Here is a 21,597-nt window from a genome sequence, read left to right as displayed (position 1 = left end):
CTCTGGCTTTGCTCTTCACCTCGGCGGGAGGTGGGGTGAGCCCAGCCGCTCGGGTAAAGCCTGGAACTGCACTGACGGCCGGTCAGGTGAGGGGAGGGAGGCGGCCTCCCACCTCTCTGCCCCGGCCCTCTCCACTAAGGCCCACTGCCTCGCTCGGCAGAGCTCACCCAGGAACTTGGCGGTTTTGCCAAGAATTGATCTCACACCCAGAAGCCTGCTGAGAGTCTCCTCGGTTCTGCTGAGCCGGCAGTCAGGTCTCGGGGCCTCCTGCGGACTCACCGCCTACGGACAGCTGTCCTTCCTCCCTCTCCAATCCTTTCAGCCTCAGTTTCTGCCCCTTTCCTATCCTTCGCTCACTTGCACAGAAGCGGTAGCCTCTTGGCCCCGCGCCCTCCAAGGCCCAGGGGCTGTTTCAGCACGAAGCCGATGTCCAGCTGCCCTCCCGTCACGAAGGAGATGGGGATCTGCCGAAAGCCGCCTCTGCAGCAACCGAGACAACCTCCGTGGTTGGACCTGTCCTGGCCCAGCTTGTGACCCTTTCCTATACCGCTGGCCTTGGGTTGAAGGTCTTATTTGGGAAGTTTGGGTCCCCCCAGGAACACGTCTGACACAGCACTGCTCCTGTCATCGCCCTCTTTTCTGGCCTCGTAAACACGTGGAGGCGCTTTCCCTCTTTCTGCACCTTGGAGTCATATTTGAATTCCCTTCTCCTCCAATGTTGGCTGACTTCCTGCGAGGCTTCCGGGCCTGACATGTTAGGGGAAGGGGTTTCTAGAGCTGATTCTTTCTTAGTTAATAATTACAGGACTGTTTAGTTGTCTGCATCTTCTTGGGTCACTTTTGGTAATTAATCTTTTTCTGGAGCGTGTCCCTCCCGCCCCGTGTCCCAGATCCACACCGTCGTTGGTGTTCTCTGCGTGAGTCCCGCCGTGTCTGCAGCGCTCACACTTCCGGTCTCACCGTCGGGCACTCGCGCTCCTCCGTTTCCCTTGATCTTACAGACATTTGTTAACTTAATGAGTCTTTTCGAAGTACTGGTATCTGCTTTGTTGATCCTTTCTATCTCATTCTTGTTTTCTGTCTCATTGACTTCTATTCTTATCTTTATAGTTTCCTTCCTTTTGCTTTCTTGGGGTTACTTCCAAGTGGGGTGCCCCTTAGCTCCTTAACTTTCAGCCTTTTGAATTTGATGATGTAAACATTCAAGACCATAAATTTTTTCTTCAAGTACCGTTTCCACTGCATTCCATCAGTTTTGATGTGTAGTACTTTTCTTATTCTATAGTTGTAATAATTTTTGAGTGCCTGTTACAATTACTTATTTGACTCAAGAGTTCTCTAGAAACTATTTTCTAATTTCAGAAAGCTTGGAGTTTTAGAGCTTTATAGTTCTCTTTTTTAAATGGATTTCTAACCTAACCGAATAGTAATCAAGGAGCATCGTCTATATAGTGCTAATTTAGATGTTTGTGAAGACTTGCCTTATATAGCCAAGTAGACGATCTTTTTAATCAATGTTCCATGTGGGTTTTTGTTTTTAATGTTTTTTTTAACATTTATTCATTTTGGAGAGAGAGAACAGAGCATGAGCCAGGGAGGGGCAGAGAGAGAGGGAGACACAGAATCAGTCTCCAGGCTCTGAGCTGTCAGCACAGAGCCCGACACGGGGCCCTAACTCACTGACCGTGAGATCATGACCTGAGCCAAAGTCTGACACTCAACTGACTGAGCCACCCAGGCACCCCCCATGTGGGTTTTAAAATGATACATATTCTCCTCTAATCATGCTCATTTCTCTCTCTCTCTCTCTCTCTCTCTCTCTCTCTCTCATACATACACATACTCAGTAGATCAAACTGAATTAATGTATTTCTCAAATCATCTGTACCTCAATTATTTTTCTGCTTAATTCTCTGTACTGAAGTCTCCTATGATGGTGGGTTCATCAAATTCTTCTTGTAGTTGTGTCAGCATTTGCTTTATATGTTTTTAAATTATGTTATTAGGTGCATATGCATATAATTTTTAGACTTCTTATATCTTCTTGTTTGAAATCTTTTACAATTATTACCTAATAATAAACCTCTTTGGCTCTAGTAATGCTCTTTGCCATAAAGTCTATTTTAACTAATATTGACGTCATTTCTCCAGTATTCTTTGGTTAGTATTTGTATATCATTCCTAGTCCATTTACTTTCAACCTTCCTTTACTCTTGTAGCCTAGGTGTATTATATGCGTTTCTTATAAGATGCTTCTAGCTAAATGTGAAAAAAAAATCTAGTCTGACAATCTTTGCTTTTTAAATTATTAGGTTAGTCTGTGTGCGTTTAATGTAATTGCTAATACCCTGTGGGTTCAGTTGTGCTCCCCTAACTTCTGTTTTCTGTTGCTTCTACTTCTGTTCTTTTTTCCCTTTGTTTCTTAACATTCTTTTAGCTTTTCACCCTTGTTCTATTTTTCTGTTAGTTTGAAAGTTATAAATTCCATTTCTTATTTATTTGGCGGGGGGGGGGGGATGCAGAGAGAGGAGAGAGAGAGAATCCTAAGCAGGCTCCACGATGTCGGCGCAGAGCCCAACATGGGGATCCAAGTCACGAACCGTGAGATCGTGACCTGAGCCAAAGTCACAAGTCAGACGCTCACCAACGGAGCCACCCAGGTGCCCCTAAAAGTTATATTTCTGTTCTTTTAGAGATTATGCTAGAAATTTTAACATTTATATCTGAGTTAACGTTGTCAAGAGTTAAAGTTAATACGAGGATCTTAGATCGAGTCAGTTTTCTCCCTCCCAACTTACCTGTTGTTATTTTCCAATATTTTAACACAATGTGGTTTTTCTTGATTCTACTAATTAGACGTCATATTTATTTTGTGTATTTGATGGCTTGTAGAGTTTATGCTGTGTGCATGTGCCCTTGTACAACAGAACTTGCTCCAAGAAAAAGCAAGCTCTTTCTTGCTAAAAGAACTTCTTTTACTACATCCTTTCACTGGGGCTATTTTTCCCTGAAAAATCTCTATGTTTTCTCTCTCCTGAAAGAGAGTGTTCTGGGTTTATAACTATAGTTTGACAAACTTTGAAAATAGCCCATTGTTTTTTGGTGTCCATCGTTGCTGTTGAGATGTTTGTCATCGGTACTTGGTCATTTCTTTTTTTTCTTTTCTTCTTTTTTTTTTAGGCTTATTTATTTTTGAGAAAGCATGAGCGGGGGAGGGGCAGAGAGAGGGGGAGACACAGAATCAGGCTCCAGGCTCTGAGCTGTCAGCACAGAGCCCAACGTGGGGCTTGAACTCACGGACCGTGAGATCATGACCTGAGCCGAAGTCGGACACTCAACCGACAGAGCCACCGGGCGCCCCTATGCTTGGTCATTTCCGTATACCTTGTCTGTATATTTTTTCTTAACTTTCCATTCATTTGCTTCTTTCTTCATATTTACTTCAGTTGTGTTTGTTTATTTTGTTTTTTATTCATCACACAGACGTATGTTTGTTATCACTACAAGGTAACCACTCGCTCTATTGCTTTTTTTCTTCTTTTTTGGGGTAAAATATACAAAACGTTGATCATTTTAACCATTCTTAAATGTACAGTTTAGTAACATTAAGGACTCATAGTGTTGTGTAACCATCACCACTATCTAGCTCCAGAAATTTTTCATCATCCTAAAGAAAGGCTTTGTACCCATTAAACATTCTCCATCCCCCTCCCCCAGCCCCTGGGACCCACCATTCTAGTTTCTTCCTCTATGAGTTTGATTTTTCTGAATACCTGATATACGCAGAATCGTACAGTATTTGTCCTTTTGTGTCTGGGTGATCTCACGGAGCAGAATGTCTTCAGGGTTCATCCACATTGTAGCGTGTTGGACTTTCCTTCCTTCTTAAAGCTGAATAAATTCCAGCGTGTGCGCGTGTGTGTATGTGTGTGTGCGTGTGCACGTGCGCCCACTCACCTGGACGCTTGGGTCCTTTCCACCTTCTGGCTGTTGTGAGTAATGCCAGTGCGCACCTTTCTGTCCACGTACCTGTTCAAGTTTCCGCTTCCGGTTCCTGTGTGACTATGCCTAGAAGCGGGATTGCTGGATCGTATGATGATTCTACGTGTAACTTTTTGAGACACTGCCATACCGTTTTCCGTGGTGAATATACCATTTTATGACAACCAGCCACGCATGAGGGCTCCAACCTCTCTACATCCTCACTACCACTTATTTCCCCTAATGGGTGTGAAGTCGTATCTCGTCGTTTGCATTTGCATTTCTCTAACGATTAAAGATGTTGAGTGTCTTCTCATGTGCTTGTTGGCCATCTGCACGTCTTCTTTGGGGAAACGTCTATTTAAGCCCCTGGGCCATTTTTAATTGGGTTATTTGCTTTTTTGTTGCTGACTTGTAGGAGTTCTTTATACATTCTGGATATTAATCCCAGAGCCGATACATGATTTGCAAATATCTTCACTCACTCTTCACTTTCTCGATGGTGTCCTATGATGTACAAGTGTTAAATTTCCATGAAGTCCAATTTTTCTGTTTTTAATTTTGTTGGCCTTGCTTTTGGTGCCATATCCAAGAAATCATTGCCAAATACAATGCCATGGCATTTCCCACACCACGTTTTCTTTTAAGATTTTTAGTTTTTAGTTTTCTTTTAGTTTTAGGGACACCTGCACGACTCAGTCGGTTAAGCATCCAACTCTTGGTTTCAGCTCAGGTCATGATCTCATGGTTTGTGAGTTCGACCCCCGTATCGGGCTCCGCAGCTGGCACCGTGGAGCCTGCTTGGGATTCTCTCCCTCTCTCCACACCCCCTCTCGATCCCTCCCCTGCTCATGCTGTCTCTCTCTCTCAAAATAAATAAATGAACTTAAAAAAAGAGATTTTTATAGTTTTAACTCTTACATTTTTGTGTTGGCCCCTTGCATACTTCAGAGATCACTAGGGATTGTTTAGAATGTGCCGAACCCATCAATATCGCCGTGTTTGACGTCTCTGTGCATTGCTGCTGTCACCTCATTGATGGGTGCCCTGCCCCCCTGGGGCATGTGAGAGCTTTCCTTGGGTCCTCAGTCCTTTTCACGTGACACTTGTGGACTTTGATGACTTCTTTGCTTTCTGACATGGCGAGATGTGCCCGCCTCACTGTGTGCATTTTCTGCCTCAGACCTGGAGTCAGCTAGTTCTCCAAAAAAAGCCCGATTCCCTTTCCACCTGTTTGGAAACCAGTCTGGGCACAGGCTGCTCCTGGCTACATGGTTGTTCTCATTTGGAGGCCTTTGTGGTAGACAGAGTGATGAAATGCTTTTCAATGTGTGTGCACACGCACGTGTGAAATTCGTACCGAAGCTCCCGTCAGGCCTGAAGCCGCGGTGCCACCTCCCTGGTTCCCATGCTCACCCTTCCTTCTCCCACCCGGACCCAGCTCAGCACCAGCGTCGGCCATCTGTCTTTGGCACAGTTGGCAGCGAGCGTTTCGAGGGACGCCGCCAGAGTCAGCACCAGCGACTGGACCGCTGCCCGGCTTCTTCGCCCTGGCCGCTAGCAGGCAGCCTGGAGCTGCGCCGTCAGTTCGCCGCGCTTTCAGGGCGCTTGGAAGACTTCTTTCTCTGCAGTTCATTGGTCTTGTCATCTTTGGAATTTTAGAGATTGCTTTTTTTATTTCAAATTTTGTTTGCAATTATGTAAAACGTTTGCATGATTTTAAGAACCGATCTGCACAATGAGGCAGCGGACCGGGACTCTGCTGGCCACGCAGGCCCCAGGCGGGCAGCCTGGGGGCCGGGGGGGGGGGGGTGGTGGGTGAGCGGTGGTGGCAACAGAGGCCGGACAGGGCAGAGGCAGGGGCAGAAATAGCCCTTGTCCTGGAACCAGCCTGCCCCTCACCTGTCCCTCTGCCTCCCCACAGGTTGCCAGGCAGGAGGGAAGGATCATCTTGACGTCGGGGCTGCCGTACCACAAGGTGGGGGCCCTGAAGATGGCTCATCTTTCCAAGGGAGCCTCAGCCTGGCCCTTGGGCCACCGCCCTCGGGGTCTGCTCGCTGCGGGGGCTAGTGGGAGTGGGGGCTGACGGCTGTCCCACTTGGGGGGACGAGCTGGGGGGGAGGAGCCCTTGGCCCCGGAGCCCAGGGAGGGGAGGTGGGCCTGGAGAGGCTCTGCGTCCTGTGCCCACGGCTCAGCGGCTACACTTCCGTGCAGCTCCGGGCCCAGGTCGGGGCTGGGCGCTGCCTCTGGGTGGACTGCTCCCTCAAGGCCCGTCAGCAGGCCAAGGCCGTGCTCAGGCATTTCAACGTTCGGGTCACCCACGCAGACATCTTCAGCCGCTGCCAGGTGAGTCCCACCTGCCCCCGGCCTGCCTTGGGCCAGTGTGTGAGCCCCAGGGCTGTCAGGAAGCCACTGCTGTGAGAGGAGACCCAGCGTGTCTCTGGCTGGTGGCAAGACAGCAGAGGTCATGTGCTTTAGCGTTTGTGCCCTTCCAAGCGGCCGCCGCTGCCCCATCTGGGGCAGATGGGCGCCACTGGGTCCATTCTAAGGTCTAGAAAGGTCTGGGTCGGGAAAGCCATGTCTAGGGTTAAGATCAGAGAGGGGTCAGAGGCCTGGGTCCTGTCTGCCAATTCGGACCAGGGAGGGGGCGCCCTCCTCTCCCTTCTCTGCCGGCCTGGGTGCACCGAGTCCTAGCCCCCATATCCGGCTTAGGGGGAGGTGGGGCAGGCCGGGGCGTGGCTGCACTGCGGCATGGGGTCCCCACAGGGCACAGTCCTAAGTGCACCTCAGTGGCTCCTGGTGCAGAGTGCTGGCTATTCCCGGACTATTTGGAGTTGGGGCCATGATGAAGCTCTGTGAGGAGCACCTCTCCAAGCCCAGTTGTTTGGTGGACACTGGGCCTCACCTCTGCAGCGCAGGGGGGTAGGGGTCAGGGTCTCCAGCCAGGCTCATGGGACATCATCCCACCTTGGTGTGTCTGTGTCTGGAGATGGGGCACCCTGAGGGCAGGCGTGCAGCCGAGTGTGGGAGACAGGAGGGAGGGAGGCCCTTCTTCAGGTCCTGGACCCCCCTCCACCCAGCTTCAGGTACAGCCTGTGCAGACCCCGGGGCCCCGGCCCTTCCAGAAATGACTGTGGTCATCCCAGTGGCGGGAAGTGCACCGCGGGGCCTTTTCCTTCAGTGAGCTCTGGCAGGACAGGAACCTTGTCTGCGGCCTCTCTTTGTCTGTGCTCAAGCCGACAAGTGTTGTAAAGACCCCAGGACGTCCGGGATGCCTGGGAGGCATTTTAATGAGCTTTTCAGAGCCTCTGCTGCTAAGTTTTCTTGAGAAAACAGGAAGTTGTGTGGCTGGGAGGAAACCCCCACCCGTGCCCCGGGAAGCCTCATGCTGGGGAGCAGGCTGACCTCCTTCAGGCCCGCGAGGGCACCGAGGGCAGCCGCACACAGAAGAGTGTCCACGGCCCCACCTGCCCCTCCGCCCTGGGCAGTTGTAGAGCCCCCCTGCCCTGCCAGGTGCGAGGGGCGGGATGCAGAACGTGCCCCGGGGAGGTGGGGTGGGTGCAGTATGGAGCCAGTTCAAAGGCTGGGAGGCAGAGTTGCACCAGCCCTGATAGGGGACCAGCAAGTGCCCTGGCCAGAGAGGGCAGCTCTTCAGCACCCCAGGACAGAAGACAACCCACCGGGGGGACGCTGTCCGGGGGCACAGAGGTGCTAAGACCTATTCTGGCTGCAGCAGGTAGTGGGGGGGAGGGAGCCCAGGTGAGAGGTGGCATCTGTAGCAGGTGAGGAGTGGGCTCGGGTTTCAGGCTTTGCCCCTGGCCAGCAGGGAGGGAAGGTGCTGGGTCTGGGCTCCCTGGGGTCTTGGGCTGGAGGCCCACGCATCAGGCCCTCTAGGTTGGGGACGGGCATGGGGAAGGGGAAGCCTCGGCTCGGGAGCTCTGCCCAGCACTGTCCTTATTTGAGGTATATATGCATTCCGCCAAGACTAGTTGGGGAGGAGGACAGACAGGGTCCACGACTTGGTGCCATGTGACTGCACTGGCCAAGAAGCAGAGGGCAGCCACCCCAGGCTCGGGGGGGGGGGGGGGGGGGGGGGGGCCCCCGGCGGGGGGGGGGGGGGGGGGGGGGGGAGGGGGCGTCCCAGGCAGAGACCCCTGTGTGTGGCTGCAGTCAGGGGCTGGCTGACAGGCAGCAGGCAGGAGCACAGGTGTAGGGCTGCATGTGGACGCCTGATGGGCCTTTGTCAAGAAAGGGCCTGGAGAGCTTCTGGTTCCAAGGCTGGCCAGTGGCCTCCAGCTGAGCTCAGCTCCAAAAGAAAGTGTGCTGGGTGTGCCCCAGGGCAGGACCCTCCCTGGGTGGCAGATAACTGTGTGGGAGGGTCCAGGAATGTGCACAAGGAGCCTGAAAGGCCAACTCTATGGAGCCAAGTGGGCAGAGAAAGGGGTTTCTGAGAAGCCAGGATTTCTAAATTTGGAACCGGCCGTGGTCACCACAGAGACATCTGGGGAAGCGGTGGGAGGACTAAGCTTACTCTGTGTCAGTGAGCTGGTAGTATTAATGCTTGGGCCTGAGGCCGGGGTCCCCACGCATGTTCTCAGACCAAATACCCGGTCATTGTGAGCACAGGTCTGGGCAGGCCTCCGGCCACATTCCCACCCAGAGCTCCTGGAGCCCCTCCGCCACGGCATTCCCAGCTGAACCCCAGGAGCTCAGCCTGAGAGACAGCCAGGAACGCCCAACCACCCCATCCTGCACACTGGCCACCCCTACTCCCCACCCAGTGCCCCGCTGTTCTCAGGGCCAGGCAAGGTAGATGGGTGGCAAGCACTGAGAAGCCCCGAAGAGGTGGCCCACAGACGTTCCCAGGCGATGGCCCAAAGCTCAGTGAAGCCACTAGGCTGGCTCCACGTGGCCCCATGGGCTAGACTGGCTTTCGAGCCGGTCTGGGCATGAGAAAGTGCCTGCCGCTGACCAGCAGGGAGCGGCACACTCAGGACTGACCCAGGGAGGGCCTCTGTCCTCAGGGCCCCGCCCTGTGCTCCAGTGGGGCCTGCGCACCCTGGACGCTGGCTCAGAGCCCCTGCCGCCCGGCCCAGGCTGGAGCTGGCTGTCTCCCTGGAGACCTCCCACTGCCAGGCTGACTTTCCATTTTCTTTTCCTTCCTTATGCTATTTTAGTGCCATTCCCAGAGGGAAAACCCACTTGACACACAGGCATTCCCAGAGTGAGCCTGGCCACTCTCTGGGCCGGTGCATCAGGGTCCAAGGCGGGAAGCAAGTCAGAATGGGAGAGGGCTGGTCCAGGCCTGGGCTAGGTGCCCGGCCAGGGGTCCGTGGCCGTGCCCCACTCTAGTGCCCAGCACCTGCCTCCAAGCTGTGTTGACACTCGGCATGTGCCTTGGGCACAGGGTCCACTTTCTGGGGCGTCTGCACACGAGGACAGGGAGCCACGTGGTGGAGGCCAGAGGTGGGCAGGGGGGCTCGGGTGAGGGGGTGGTGGGTCTCCTGTGGCGGGCAGGGTCATGGACCCCTGAAAATGGCCACCTGGGCCTGGGATCGTCCGTCAGGAACATCCGCCAAATGGATGTTCCCAGTGCCGTCCGCTATGGGAAAATATTTTATCAAAGAGATTGGAGTTAAAAAAAAAAAAAAAAAGCGTAAGCAGGAACCCCTGACATAGCCCAAGTGTAATGTCTATTTTTACTGTCCCTCTGGTCCCCCTCCGCTATGGTGGGGAGCAGGCTGTGGTCCCCGTGTGCAAGCGGGGCGTGTCCTAGGAGTCCGTGACGTTGGCCTCCGGAAGCGGGCACCCGGGAGGAGAGGCCACTGCAGGACGGTGACCCTGCCTTGGGGAGCTCTCAGGCAGTGCTGGCCACAGGGTCCCCAGGAGACGGAGGGTGTTGGGCCAGAGAGGAGCCTGCAGCTAGAAGAGGTCGGGCCTCAGGCTACAGGCTCACAGACACCCAGGACACAACAGGGCTGGGCGGGGGGCCCCCGGGGTGGAGGTGGACACCGGCCCAGACTGATCTCTGGCAGGGGACGGATGCAAGCAGAGGGCTCCCCTGGCCTGGGGATGTGAGGGGGACTGCAGGCAGCCACCTCCCAGCACCCATGCCCAGAACCTGGGGCAGCAGGGACACCTGTGCCCAGCCCATTCCTGCAGACCCTCCCTCTTTCCTGACGACCAGACTAGGAACCGACAGGAAGAGGGGCAGTGGCCGCTGACCCCGCCCCTCCCCAGCCTTTGTGTCCCGTGGCCCCCAGCCCTGTTCCCACACTCCGTGCCCCCAGGGTCACACAGGCACAAAGGCTGCAGGAGGGGTGGCCACCACCCTGCACAGGGAGAGACCCTGGCCCGCCGGCTCCTAGGCGGCAGGGGGAGCAGCGGGGGGCTCTGGGGGAGGATGGGTTGGGGGCAGCTGGCGTCGGGTTTCCGTGCCGACATGGGGCCTCAAGGACAGTGGGGTCCACCAGGCAGGTTTTGGCAGGGATTAAGGCCAGTGCGCCCCCAGCCTTAGGATGCTAGCCAGGGTGATGTCCCAGTGCGGTCCCTGGGGGCTGACAGCAGGGTGGGCCCAGGCCCCACAGCCTGCAGGGCCACCCCCCTGCCCTGCCTCCCTTCCAGAAAAGCCCTGGTCCTCGGCCAGAGCCCAGCTTCAGTTCCCACCAGATGGCCCTGGGGACTAAGGGCCCGGGCCCAATGGCCTGCCCCCCCCCCCCCCCCCAGTTTCTGGTGGCTCCAATCTGACCCCAGCCGCTTTAGGAAGGGCCCTGGCACTCCTGGGTCGCACCCCTGGCCCTGGCCCGTCCAGCAGTCAGCACTGCCTGCTTCATCTCCACGAGACCCTCATCCTCCACGGCTACACAAGTGGCACCTGTGCCACCCCGCGAAGTGGCCTGGGCTGAGAGGAGGCCCTAGGGCCAGTCCTGTGCTCATGGCCTTGAGACCTGCCAGGGCGCCTCTGGGCCAGTGTCCGGGAGGGTTGATGTGTGAGTCCCCCCAGCCCAGCTCACGCCAGGCGCCCAGCCGGGTACCCAGCCCCTCTCTCCTTCACACATCAGTCTGTGTGGGCTGTGCTCCAAGACCCGGCCGTCGACGATCACGTGCTTCTTAATGGGCCTTCCCTGCAGCGATCTGGAGGCCCATCTGGATGGGGCTTCTCTGGCTGGACCCCCGGAATGTTGATGGAAAAGTGAGCCCACGTCCTGTCCACTTTCAGAAGGGGTGACAGGCTGGCCTGGCTACGCTGTGAGGGGACCACACTGGACACAGGGCCACGGGGCACACGTGCTCACCCAGTGTCCACAGGTGCGTGGACACTCAGCATGCAGGTGGACTGTTGTGGCCTGGACAGACGCATCCATGTCCCCGAGTCAGGCCAGTGTGCCCTGGGCCTGAGGAGCTGGTGCAGGCCAAAGACAGACCCCTGGGAGTCTGGGGCGAGGACGGTGGGGAGGTTCCCTCAGGCAGGACAGTGCAGGCCTAGCCATCTGGGCCAGGGCGTCCCTCTGCTGGTCAGCTGGTGGTCACATGTACCAGAGGATGGGCCAGGCACAGCTGGCCGCGGGGGCACCCCCAGTGCTGTCGTCTTGGGCCTGCGGCCAGTTAAGACACCTTGGACAGTAAAACAACACCTGGCGCCCACGACACACTGTCTGGGGGTGCGGTCGTGTCTCTGAGGACCTAGGTCCTTCCCCCTCTCCGCTCCACACCTCCACACCCGCTGCGCAGCCCCCAGCCACGGAGCTGTCCAGAACCACTGACCAGACATGGCCGAGGACCGGGCTCTGAAGAAATGGAGGGAGGGCAGAGCCCCTGGTGACCAGCCGGGCCTCCGGGCTGGAGAGCAGAACAGCCCCACACGGGCCGAGGGAGCCTGGGGCTCAGGGACTGAGGCACACCGAGGCCGCACGCAGCCAGCTTCAGGGTTACCGGCAGGCTGAGACAGACACCCTGCCCCTGGTGTCGGCACACCGCAGCCTGCGGCTAAATCGTGTGAAATTCACATCTCAGCGTCCGCAAATAGTTGTCTTGGCAGCAGCCCTGCCTGTGTGTCCTTACACTGCCCACAGCTGCTTTCTCAGGGACCCAACGGCCCTTCCAGGGGACTGACCCTTGCCTAGGGGCCTGGCTGGCATCTGACCGTGGAGGCGGGCACTCTTCTTCCTTTTGAACGATTGCCAGCCCCAAAGCAGAAGTGGGGCCCAAGAGCCAGGGGGCAGTGAGCTGCGTGGTGGGTGGCCATGGGCCTGGATGGGGACGGCAGGCCTGAGAGCACGGACCCACTGTCCACTCAACCCTAGATACAGAAAGAAAGGCCTGGCTGGCCTCAGGGGTGTAAAGCCAGCAGCAGCCAGCCCCCCTTGGGGCTGCAGGGAGAGGAGGCCATGGGCAGCCATGGATTGGGTCTGGGGAGGGCCCACGGGTGGTAAAACAGGGTCTGCCAGGCAGGGACCAACGGCTGGATGGCCGGTGCAGCAGGGCGCTGGGGGGGCGGGGGGGGGGGGGGGGGGGGGGGGGGGAGGAAACCCCAGGGTCCCCCCCCCTGCCCCCCCCCCCTCCTCCCGCCCAGCCTCTCTTCCCTCCCTGGCTGGGGCTGGGGAGTGGCGCATATCCCCTCCTCCCTCTCTCCCAGGGGGCCCTACTCACTGCCCACTGTGAGAGGAGCACATTCAGGACAAGTGTAGACCCCAGAGATCACTGAGGGCAGATGGGGCGTCCGAGGCAGAGCAGCATGCCTGGAGGGCCCTCTGCTCTGGCAGGATGGGGGCTGGGTGTGACCCCAGCCAGCCAGGGACAGGGAGGGGCCTTGGAAGAGTAACCCCACAAAGGGAGACAGGCCTGCTCGGCCAAGCCCGAACTCCTCCCTTGAGGTGGGGGAGTAGGTGGTGCAGGGTCCTTCAGGGAAGTAGGGGGAGTCAGGCTCCAGCAAGGACTGCTGCTTCCTCCCCTCATCTTGGAAAACGCATTTCAAGGCATAGGTGTGGTGGAAGGAGCTGCCTCTCTTAGCCTGACTCAGTGGCCCTGGGAAGAGGCAGGGAGGAGAGGGCCAGGGGACCCCTGCCCTGTCTCAGCCCCCACTCAGGCTGGCTCCCCACAGTGCTGGGCCCATCATACTGTGGCCCCCTTGGCACCTGATCTCCCACCCTCCCCACTTGGTCCACCAAGCCCCAGGTTGTCTGTCACTTCCTCCAGGAAGGCCTCCAGGCCCCCAGCCCAATCTCTAGAGCATCACCACTCTTTGGAGGAGTTTGGGGGCTCCTCTCTCCCTTGGCTGGGAACACAGTAGGGCAGGCCTGCTGTGAGTGAAAGGCAGGCCCCACAGACATTCAGACAGCTTCAGACCCCAGGCTTCAGGGCTCCAGTTCCCTTCCAGGCCGCTGCCTGCTGTCTGAGGGCTTGGCTCCACTTGTCTGTTGAAGGGGGACAACCAGAGCTGATCCCGGCTGGCACAGCCTCGGGGCCCCTCCCCAACTTCCTTAGCCTGCCCCCCACCCCCACCCCGCGCCCGTTGCCTCCCTTGGCCCTAGGTGGGAGGGGTACCCCAGCCCCCCTGGCCCCGGGTCCTGGCGCGGGAAGGCAGGCGCAACCGTTTGCTTTTGAATCTCGGCCGGGTGTCCTGAGTGGCCCTTTCAAAGGCCGGCCGGGGGCGGGGGCCGTTCCCAGGCGCGCCCCGCCTTCCCCGCCCGCCCCTCCTCCCGCTTTCCCACGCGGCCCGGCCGCCGGCTGGTTCTCACGGCCCGCTGCCCCTCCCCCGTCTGGGAACGGGCCGCGCTGCGCCCGCCGCGCTGGGGTGCCCGGGAGCCCCAGGATGGGGGGGGGGGTGCGCCTGGCGGGGGGGTTACTGGAGGGGGTGCCGCCTAGGGGTTGCTGAGGTCGCCAAAGGGAGGCAGACAGCACCCCACACACGGGGCCTGAGGCCAGATTGTATTGGATTTAACCTAGGGCAGGTGCTCTCTGGCCCCCCACGCCTCGTGGAGCGACCCAGGGGGCCCTGGCCAACCCTGCCTTGTGAGTGGGGACAAAAGCACTCACTCCTCATTAGGGTCTCCCTGACCGGGAGCAGGTTCTGGGGCCTCGGTTCCTCCTAATACCCTGCAGAGACTAGGTCACTGGTTTTAGGAAGTACAAATACAGACCCCGCAGAAAATAGTGAATACCTTCTCACATAGAACTGTAATCCCATCCCACACTTGATCTGAAATTCGCATTCAGGGCCCAAATTCTCGCTGGCTGCCTGAGGGGGCCTGTGACTGTGTCCTATCAGGGTTGAGGAAGCAGGGCAGGACTTGACTACCAGTCTGGGCCCCCTGGCTCACCTTGGCTTGCCTCCATGAAGGTCAGCCCCGGCCCACCCAAGTGAGCCGGAACAAGGGGGTCCATTCCACCCAGCTTCAGATAGCCTGGGCTGGAGTCGGCCCCACTGCCCCCACGAGGGGGTCTGCACGGGGGTCCCCAGTGGGCCCTGGGCTATGGTTGGTGCAGCTGGAGGAGGAGTTTTTCAGAAGCCCGGGCACCCAGGGTGGGGAGTGGATGCCAAGTAGGAGGCCCACCCGCCAGTCCTATGTGTGGCCACTGCCCAGGGCTCCAGCCTGCAAGCCCCAGAGGGGCCTGGAGGAAGGGCTGTGACCCTCCCGAGTCTCCCCGGCCAGGGTACACCTAGGCGGGGCAGGGCTTCCTGCTCGGGCAGGCTCTGGCTGTCACGCATGCTGTGCCCCTCTGCCCATTCCACCCACCACCCTTTTCCCCCCTCCCTCGCCATCAGAGAGACCAGCCATGTGCTGCTGCAAGTTCAGGGGTATCCACCCCCAGCCGTGGCTATTGGGGCCCTCACTGTGAGCTGTCAGCCCGCCCTCACCCACTGCAGGCATGAGGGCAGCTCTGGAGCTGGGGGGTCCACTCCCAGGGAGTCCAGCAGGCCCTCCCGTCCCTGTAGCAGGAGGTGGGCCCGGCAGGAGGCTGGCGGGGAGGGTGTCTGGCTCCAGGCGCCAGCCGTACGTCTGCCTTTGAGGCCAAGGCCCCAGTCGCGGGGTGCTGGCCTCAGAAGGCTGCACAAGATGGCATCAGCCTGAGCCTGTGCCCCATGAGCCGGTCGCCAGCCGGGAAGGTCCCAGATGCCATTGTCCCCTCCACACCTGCTGGGGGAGGTGGATGTTCAGGTCTCCTGCCACTGAAAATAGAGGCCCCCGGGAGCACCCCTCCTGCACTCCCTGGCGAGGTGCACACAAGCCCCTGTCTACAGACTGCTCATACACAGACACACTCCCAGGATCAGGGGACATGTGAAGTGACTCGCCCTGACACACCCCGTCACACAGGTCCCTCATCCACACCTTGGAACACCCAGTCACACTCACTCCTGTTCATGCCTCTGTGCTGCTCACATGCACACACACCCTCAGTGCTCTTGCACCCTTCATGCCGGAATGCTTATGAGAGAGACACCTGCAGGGCGCCAGCTTCACACACGGGCCCAGTCATAGCCCCTCGGGGACTCCTGCACCCCACACGCCCCAGTGCCAGTGGCTCCTGACCCCCTAGGGAACCCACACAATGCTGACTGTGCCCAGGCCCTGCTGTGTCTGTGGAGACACTGTCCTGAGCCTACAAAGGGATGGGCCCATGGGAACTGGCCTTCCCGGGCCTGGGGACAGGGCTGGCGCTGGAGCACGGCCCCTGTAGGGCTGCTGTCCCGGGTCATAGACATCCAGGTTGGAGGCCACCGGCAGGAGGGCCTGCTCCACAGACAGAAGAGCACCAGGGTTGGGTTTGAAAACCTTCCCATGCAGGCCTGCAGGCCTGTGCATCAGCCCCAGCCACGCGCTCCTTGCAGGGCCTGGGTCCTGGCCCTTCTGTCCAGCGTTCGCCCCAGGCCAGCAGGATGGGGTCACATCTCACAGATGCCCTGCGGACCAGCGGCAGGAAGGGGGCTCCGTCCTCCTGGCCCCTTGTCCCATCTCCTCTGGGCAATCAGACAACACCCCGTGCCGGGGGCCAACAGGGTCTTCATGGGCAAAGCTGGCTGATGTGCTTGTCTTGGAGGAGGGCCCCAGCCCCAGCAGTCGTGCTCCGCTCCAGGGCCACATCACCTTTGGGGGCAGATGGCTCAGGGCCCCACGAGGTGCTGCCTGGATGGTGTGGGAGAGTGAGGTGTGGAGCAGACCCAGGCCTCACCGCTTCCTCTGGGGCTTTGTTCCCGCCCCGTCCGGGCAAGGTGTCAGGCCAGTGGCCTTTCATCCCAGCCCTCTGGCCCTGCACCCGGCGCCATTTGTTAGGGTGGCCCTGGGGGCGGTCACGGTGGATGAGCCAGCCTGGGGAGGCCTCAGGACAGCAAGTGTGGACTGTAGGGGGAGGTGGCGCTTGGCAGAGACCAAATGGGCAGAAAGCACCCTGGGAACAGGGATGCTGGTGTCCTGAAGTTGAGACCCTCCAGGGCTCCCACTACCCTGACCGGAGCATCCGAGACGCTGGCCGTGTGTAGATGTGCTCGGGAAGGTGCCGGAAACCATTCTCAGTGCCACGTTGGCTTTTCCCACCAGGCGGTGGGACGAAGTGCTGTTTCTTTTCTTCTGCTTTTTTATGCTTCGCTCTTGTTCCAATTTGCTCTAAATGAGCAAGAAATAGCCCATTACTCTAGAACATGCCACAGCTTCTGAGCCCAGCCCCCACCCGCCCTGCCTGTGGGTCAGAAATCCCCAAACATGGCATTCCAGGGCCTGGGCTCCAGAATGACTCCCCCCTCCCCCACTGGGGGTGGGGGCTGCAGGGGTCTGGCAGGGCCCCCGCTTGGAGCCTGGACCGCACTTGCCGTCAGGCAGGAGTGAGGTTTCTACAAGCCTGCCCCTTGCTCAGAAGGAGGGCACCCAAGTGGCCTGGGCCCACTTCCCGGCTGGAGCCTAAAACTCTCAGCGGTGCCTAGTGCCTACCGAGCTGGGGAAGCAGGGTGGTGTGAACTCCCCAGGCAGCCAGCCTGTGGTGCGGAGCTCAGGTCATGGACCTGGCTGCTGGCTGGGCAGGAGGCCCCACTCACATCCTTCTTAGGGCGGGGGTCCCTTCTCTGGGCTCCCAGCCTAGGCAGGCCCTGCACCCTTACGAACACGTGTTCTCTCACGTACCCCCTGCCCGGTGAGTCCCAGGTATGGCTTCTATCCCGCCCTCCTCTCTCCCTCACACCCACCCCCCATTTGCTGAGGCCTGGGGCTCAAGGCTGATGGGGGCCCAAGGGTGTTTACAAGCAACCAACAGGGCTGTGCTGTCCTGGGCCCAGGGAGGGCTGGTTGCCTCTGGAGAGGAACGTGTACAAGGGCCCCTCCGAGCTGTCTGCTGGCCCTGCCCAGCCCGTTCTGTGGCCCTGGCTGGGGCGTGCCCCTCTGCACTCTACACCTGTGTGCCAGCTGTCCGCTGGCTGTGCACAGCAGACACCTGCAGGCATGCTGACCAGGGTTGTGTGTGTGTGGGTGGCCCTGCACCCAGGGCAGGTGGGAACACAGACGTTTCCAGGGACGCAGACTTCAGGACAGATGCTGCCACCTTGCCTGTTGCGCAGCTCTTGGTTCTGCTGGCCACGACCACTCCTTGGGTGAGTGTGACTGCGAATCCTGGGCTCAGACCTGAGAGGAGGCCCCGCCCTTGGGCATGGCCCCTCAAAGCCCCCCAGCTCCCCCCTGCCAAGTCTTAGCCTCAGTGGAACGGGCAGGTGTCCCAAGTGCCTGCTATAGCCTCTTGTCACACCCCCAAGAAGCCCAGAAAACAGAGCCTCCTGGAGAAGTGGCCAAAGCAGTCCTCTCCCGCCCTCCCCAGGCCCCAGGGAGGGGCAAGGGGCTGCAGAGGGTGGGCCAAAAGGTCAAGTCTGCCTAACTCCCGGTCTGTGGGCCCCAGCAGTCCTGATGACCAGTCACTGCTGGCGGCCCAGCCCCTGGGAGGCAACCTCCCCCTTGTGGGCTCAGGTCTCTGGCCGAGACAGTCCCCAGGCAGACAGAGTGCCCTGAGTTGGGACAGCATGGCAAGTGGGTGTTGGCTCCAAGCAGCTGTAAGAGCTGTGGGGACCGGGCACACAGGTGGACTCCTGGGACCAGGAAGCCATGAGCCTTCCCAGCCCCTCCAGCCCCCGACTCAACTGGCCTTTCCCGCCCAGCCAGGCTCTGGGGCTGGAGGCCCTCCCCGCCCTCAGACTCCCAGACTGAATGGGGGTACACAGAGACCAGGCTGGACTCACAAGACCATACCACCCAGCCCCTGTCCAGGGCCCTCCCCGGGACCCCAACTGCAGTCTGTCCAGGCCCACTGGCATCCCAAGGCTCGGGTTCATGTGTCCCCCAAGGGGGAGTGGGCATGGCCCAGACACCACCTGTACATACCCCCTCTCCTAAGGGTCAGCGTGAGGACCCCGGTGTGGGGTCCTCGCTAGCCGAGGGCCCTGTAAGCAAGTTACTCAGCCCCTCAGAAGCCCCCTTTCTTCATAATGAAAGGCAATGTCTCCCCCTTTGGTGTCAGGAAGGGACCTCTGCTGGACTGGCACCTAGCCCATGACCAGGCCTGTGCTGGGCCATGGGCCCCAAAGAGCAGGGCCTCAGCCTTGTGTGAGGCAGGTGGACCTTGCAGGGGACGGGGACAGGAGACACAGGGAGCCGCTAGGTGCTGGTCCTTCCTGCAGATGGGGAGCACAGGGCAGAGAGGGGGTGAGCATGTAGAACCGGCTTTTCCAGCTGGGGGTGGGGGTGGGACAGGGCCTCCCAGGGCCCTATGGGGTGACGGCAGGGCCCAGCAGTGGGCAGCAGCCGTGGGAAAAGCAGCACCGGTGGTTCCCGAGGGTGGGGCCAGGTCCTTGTGGATGGCACCGGTGGTTTGTCTTCGTGCCGTGACTCAGCGTGAGCTGGCAGTCCCACCCAGGTGTGTGCATCAGGCCCAGGTCCTGGGAAGGCTCCCACCCCCTCCCACTAATGCAGCATCCCTCTCACACCTACAGGCTCCGTCCCCTGGGGGGGCCTGGGTAGCGGGGGAGGAGGGCGAACGCGGTTCTCTGTGGTGGGCAGCCCAAGGCAGCGACCACCCTTTCCCCAGCTGGACCTGGAGTGACCACAGGCTAGACCTGCGGCCAGGGCTCCACCTGCACTCCTGCCCAGGAAGGTCCCTGGGTCTGTGACCGGGAGGCCAGGGCCCACGGCAGACTCCCCGTGGCAGAGAGGTGGCCAGGGGACAGGAGGCACCCCCCCCCAGAGAGGCAGGAGGAAGGGTCCTGCTGGCACCGGCCCTGCCCCAGCCCCACCCAGGCCTCCCCGAAGAGGTGGCCCCACCCTCCGGCGCCCCCAGGCCCTGGCTCCCGATGCTGGATGCAGTACAGCAAGCTCATGGTGTCGAAAGGCCCATGGGAAAAGGGCGTGTGGGGGCAGGGGGCACCGCCCCTGACGTGGGCACACCCTGAGGCTCCAGGGGCTGGTGGCTGCCACCTACCCACCCACCCCTGGGAGCTGTGTCATTCAGGGCACTGGTCAGGCTCCTCCAGGAGGGGCCCGGGAGTGATCCCATGAGCACAGATCATGAACCCCTCCTCCCTGTGGCCCCGGAACGCCCCCTCCCACCCTCAGGCCCTGCTCTAGGCTCATCCTCCTCTTACAGGCCTCTCTGATTTGGGGAAGGGCTGTGACTGGCTGTGCATGTGTCCATGAGCACCTGTGCCCACCTGCCTGGGAACCAGTGGCCCCTCCCACTCTCCCTTGGGCCCTCCTTACCTCATCACGGGGACCCTGGGGTCCTTCACCCTGTCAGTCAGTGGCCATCATGAAGCAACCCTGGGGCAGCTGTGTTGGGAGGACAGGATGGGCCCCAGAAGCCCCTGCCCCCACCCCCAGTGTCACTGCAAGGTCAGCAGGGCCGAGCTGAGTGCCTTCCAAGAGCCATTGCACGTCCTAGACAAGGACCCCAAATAGAAGCAAAAGTGGCTTCCCTCCTGATCCCTTGTAGATGTGATGTGGTGCCCCGGGGGGCAGGGGGGCGGGGTCAGGCAGCAGGCATCATCTACAAACATAGACACTGAAACGGCCTGGCTGAGGGGCCCGCTGCAAGCCTCTTACCCTGACCCTTTGATGCTGAGCTAGCCCAGGGATGCCCAGGCCTGGTTGTGCCCTCGAGGCTCTGCGGTTGGGGAGGACAGCCCAGGTGATGACAGAGGCCCACAGGGTCTCATGAGCCAGAAGAGGCTGCCCAGGGCCCACTAGGATCCAGTGCCGTGCAGGAGGGCTCCCAGGAGGAGGTGTGCCCTGTCCTGCAAGGAGAGGAAGGGATGTGTGCTTTTGTCGCTGTGAAACCCCCTAGCCAGACCCAGAGCTGCAAGGAGCCTGAGGCTGGGGGTGGGAGGTGGGCGGAGCCTCACCTGGCCTCAGCACCCTCTCTGTCCCCAGGCCTGTAACTGTGACCAGTACCTGAAGGTCTCCAAGGACATGATGAAGCAGCTGGTGAGGCTCAGCAGCCGCCCGGAAGGCCCCAGCATCACAGGTATGTTGCCCCATGGGGTTAGGTGTGGGCTCTGTGGACAGTGGCCCAGTTGTGGGATTAAACTGCAGGGATGACCAGGGAGGTGCCGGCCAGGGACCGGTGGAAAGACAGAGCTCACGCTGCGCAAAGGTTACAGGCCCAGGAGGCCAGGAAGCTGAGACACTCAGGGCCCCTCTGGTGTGGGGTCCCCCGCCCTCTCTCCGGTCACCCTGCCCTTCACACAGAGTGCACATGCACACAGGCATGTGTGCCGGCACGCACCTGTTTGTACACACTTGTTGCACACACGTGCACGTGCACAGATGCACATTTGCTTGCACACTGGCACCTGCTAAGCAATCTGAAGGCGGACGATCCCAGACAGACAGAAAGGAGGGCAAACCCCAGATGTCAACCCCCTCAACCGTGGACCCAGCCTCAGTTTCCATCCTTGTAAAACTAGAAACTGGAAGGAGACTTTGAAGTCGCTGGCTGGGGCAGTGAGTGTGCCCTTCCATTCCTATCACCGGCTCCCCCGCCCTCTAGAGAGAGGGGCACCAGAGGGAGCCTCGCAGCTCCTCCCCAGGCTCCCGGCTGCTCCTCAGCGGAGAGCAGGATGGGATGGATAGGAGAGTGTCTTAGTGCCCTCTCCAGGGGGGTCAGCCTGAGGTTAGGGTGCCTCTGAGATCCCTTTGCACGGCTCGCCGTGGCTCTCCCAGACGGTGACGTCCCCACGAAGGTGTTCTTGTTCTTCCGAAACCCCCTGAGGTTTGGGGCTGGAGCTCCTCAGGTGAGCCATCGTGATGGCCTGTGTCCAGCCCCCAGCAGCTCTCAGCTCTCCACAGTGTGGCCTTGACATGTTCAAGGCCCAGGAAGGGAGGAGCAGGGTACGAGCACTGCCCTCTGCTAGAGCCGCGCCACCACTGGGCTCCCGGCTCCTCTGAGCCACCAGCGCTCTGCCCAGAGGCCCACGCCTGTCCTGAGGTGGTGGGTGGCCCTCCTGCGGGCCTGCTGGCATCTCGTGGGCCTCAGGTAAAGGCTGAGGCCAGACCGACTAGGGCAAGATAGGGAGACCAGATGGAGGTCATGGCCTCATTGCGTTGCGGGGGGGGGGGGGGGGGGGGGGGGGGGGGGGGGGGGGGGGGC

At 59.6% G+C, this 21,597-nt stretch overlaps 1 protein-coding gene across 2 annotated transcripts in view; it reads left to right on the top strand.

Moving 5' to 3' along the window:
- EXD3 (exonuclease 3'-5' domain containing 3) overlaps positions 1–21,597 on the top strand; it is a 79,365-nt gene that overhangs the window by 56,302 nt on the left and 1,466 nt on the right. For both annotated transcript variants that reach the window (XM_049632520.1, XM_049632512.1), the window contains exons 19-21: positions 5,906–5,959; positions 6,196–6,327; positions 20,379–20,472. In XM_049632520.1, coding sequence (XP_049488477.1) covers positions 5,906–5,959; positions 6,196–6,327; positions 20,379–20,472 — 280 coding nt within the window. The remainder of the gene's footprint in view (positions 1–5,905; positions 5,960–6,195; positions 6,328–20,378; positions 20,473–21,597) is intronic.

The sequence above is a fragment of the Panthera uncia genome, chromosome D4 (genome assembly GCF_023721935.1).
Source record: "Panthera uncia isolate 11264 chromosome D4, Puncia_PCG_1.0, whole genome shotgun sequence".
NCBI lineage: Eukaryota > Metazoa > Chordata > Mammalia > Carnivora > Felidae > Panthera > Panthera uncia.
The sequence above is the reverse complement of the archived record's forward strand: the minus strand, read 5'-3'. Positions and strand labels throughout refer to the sequence as shown.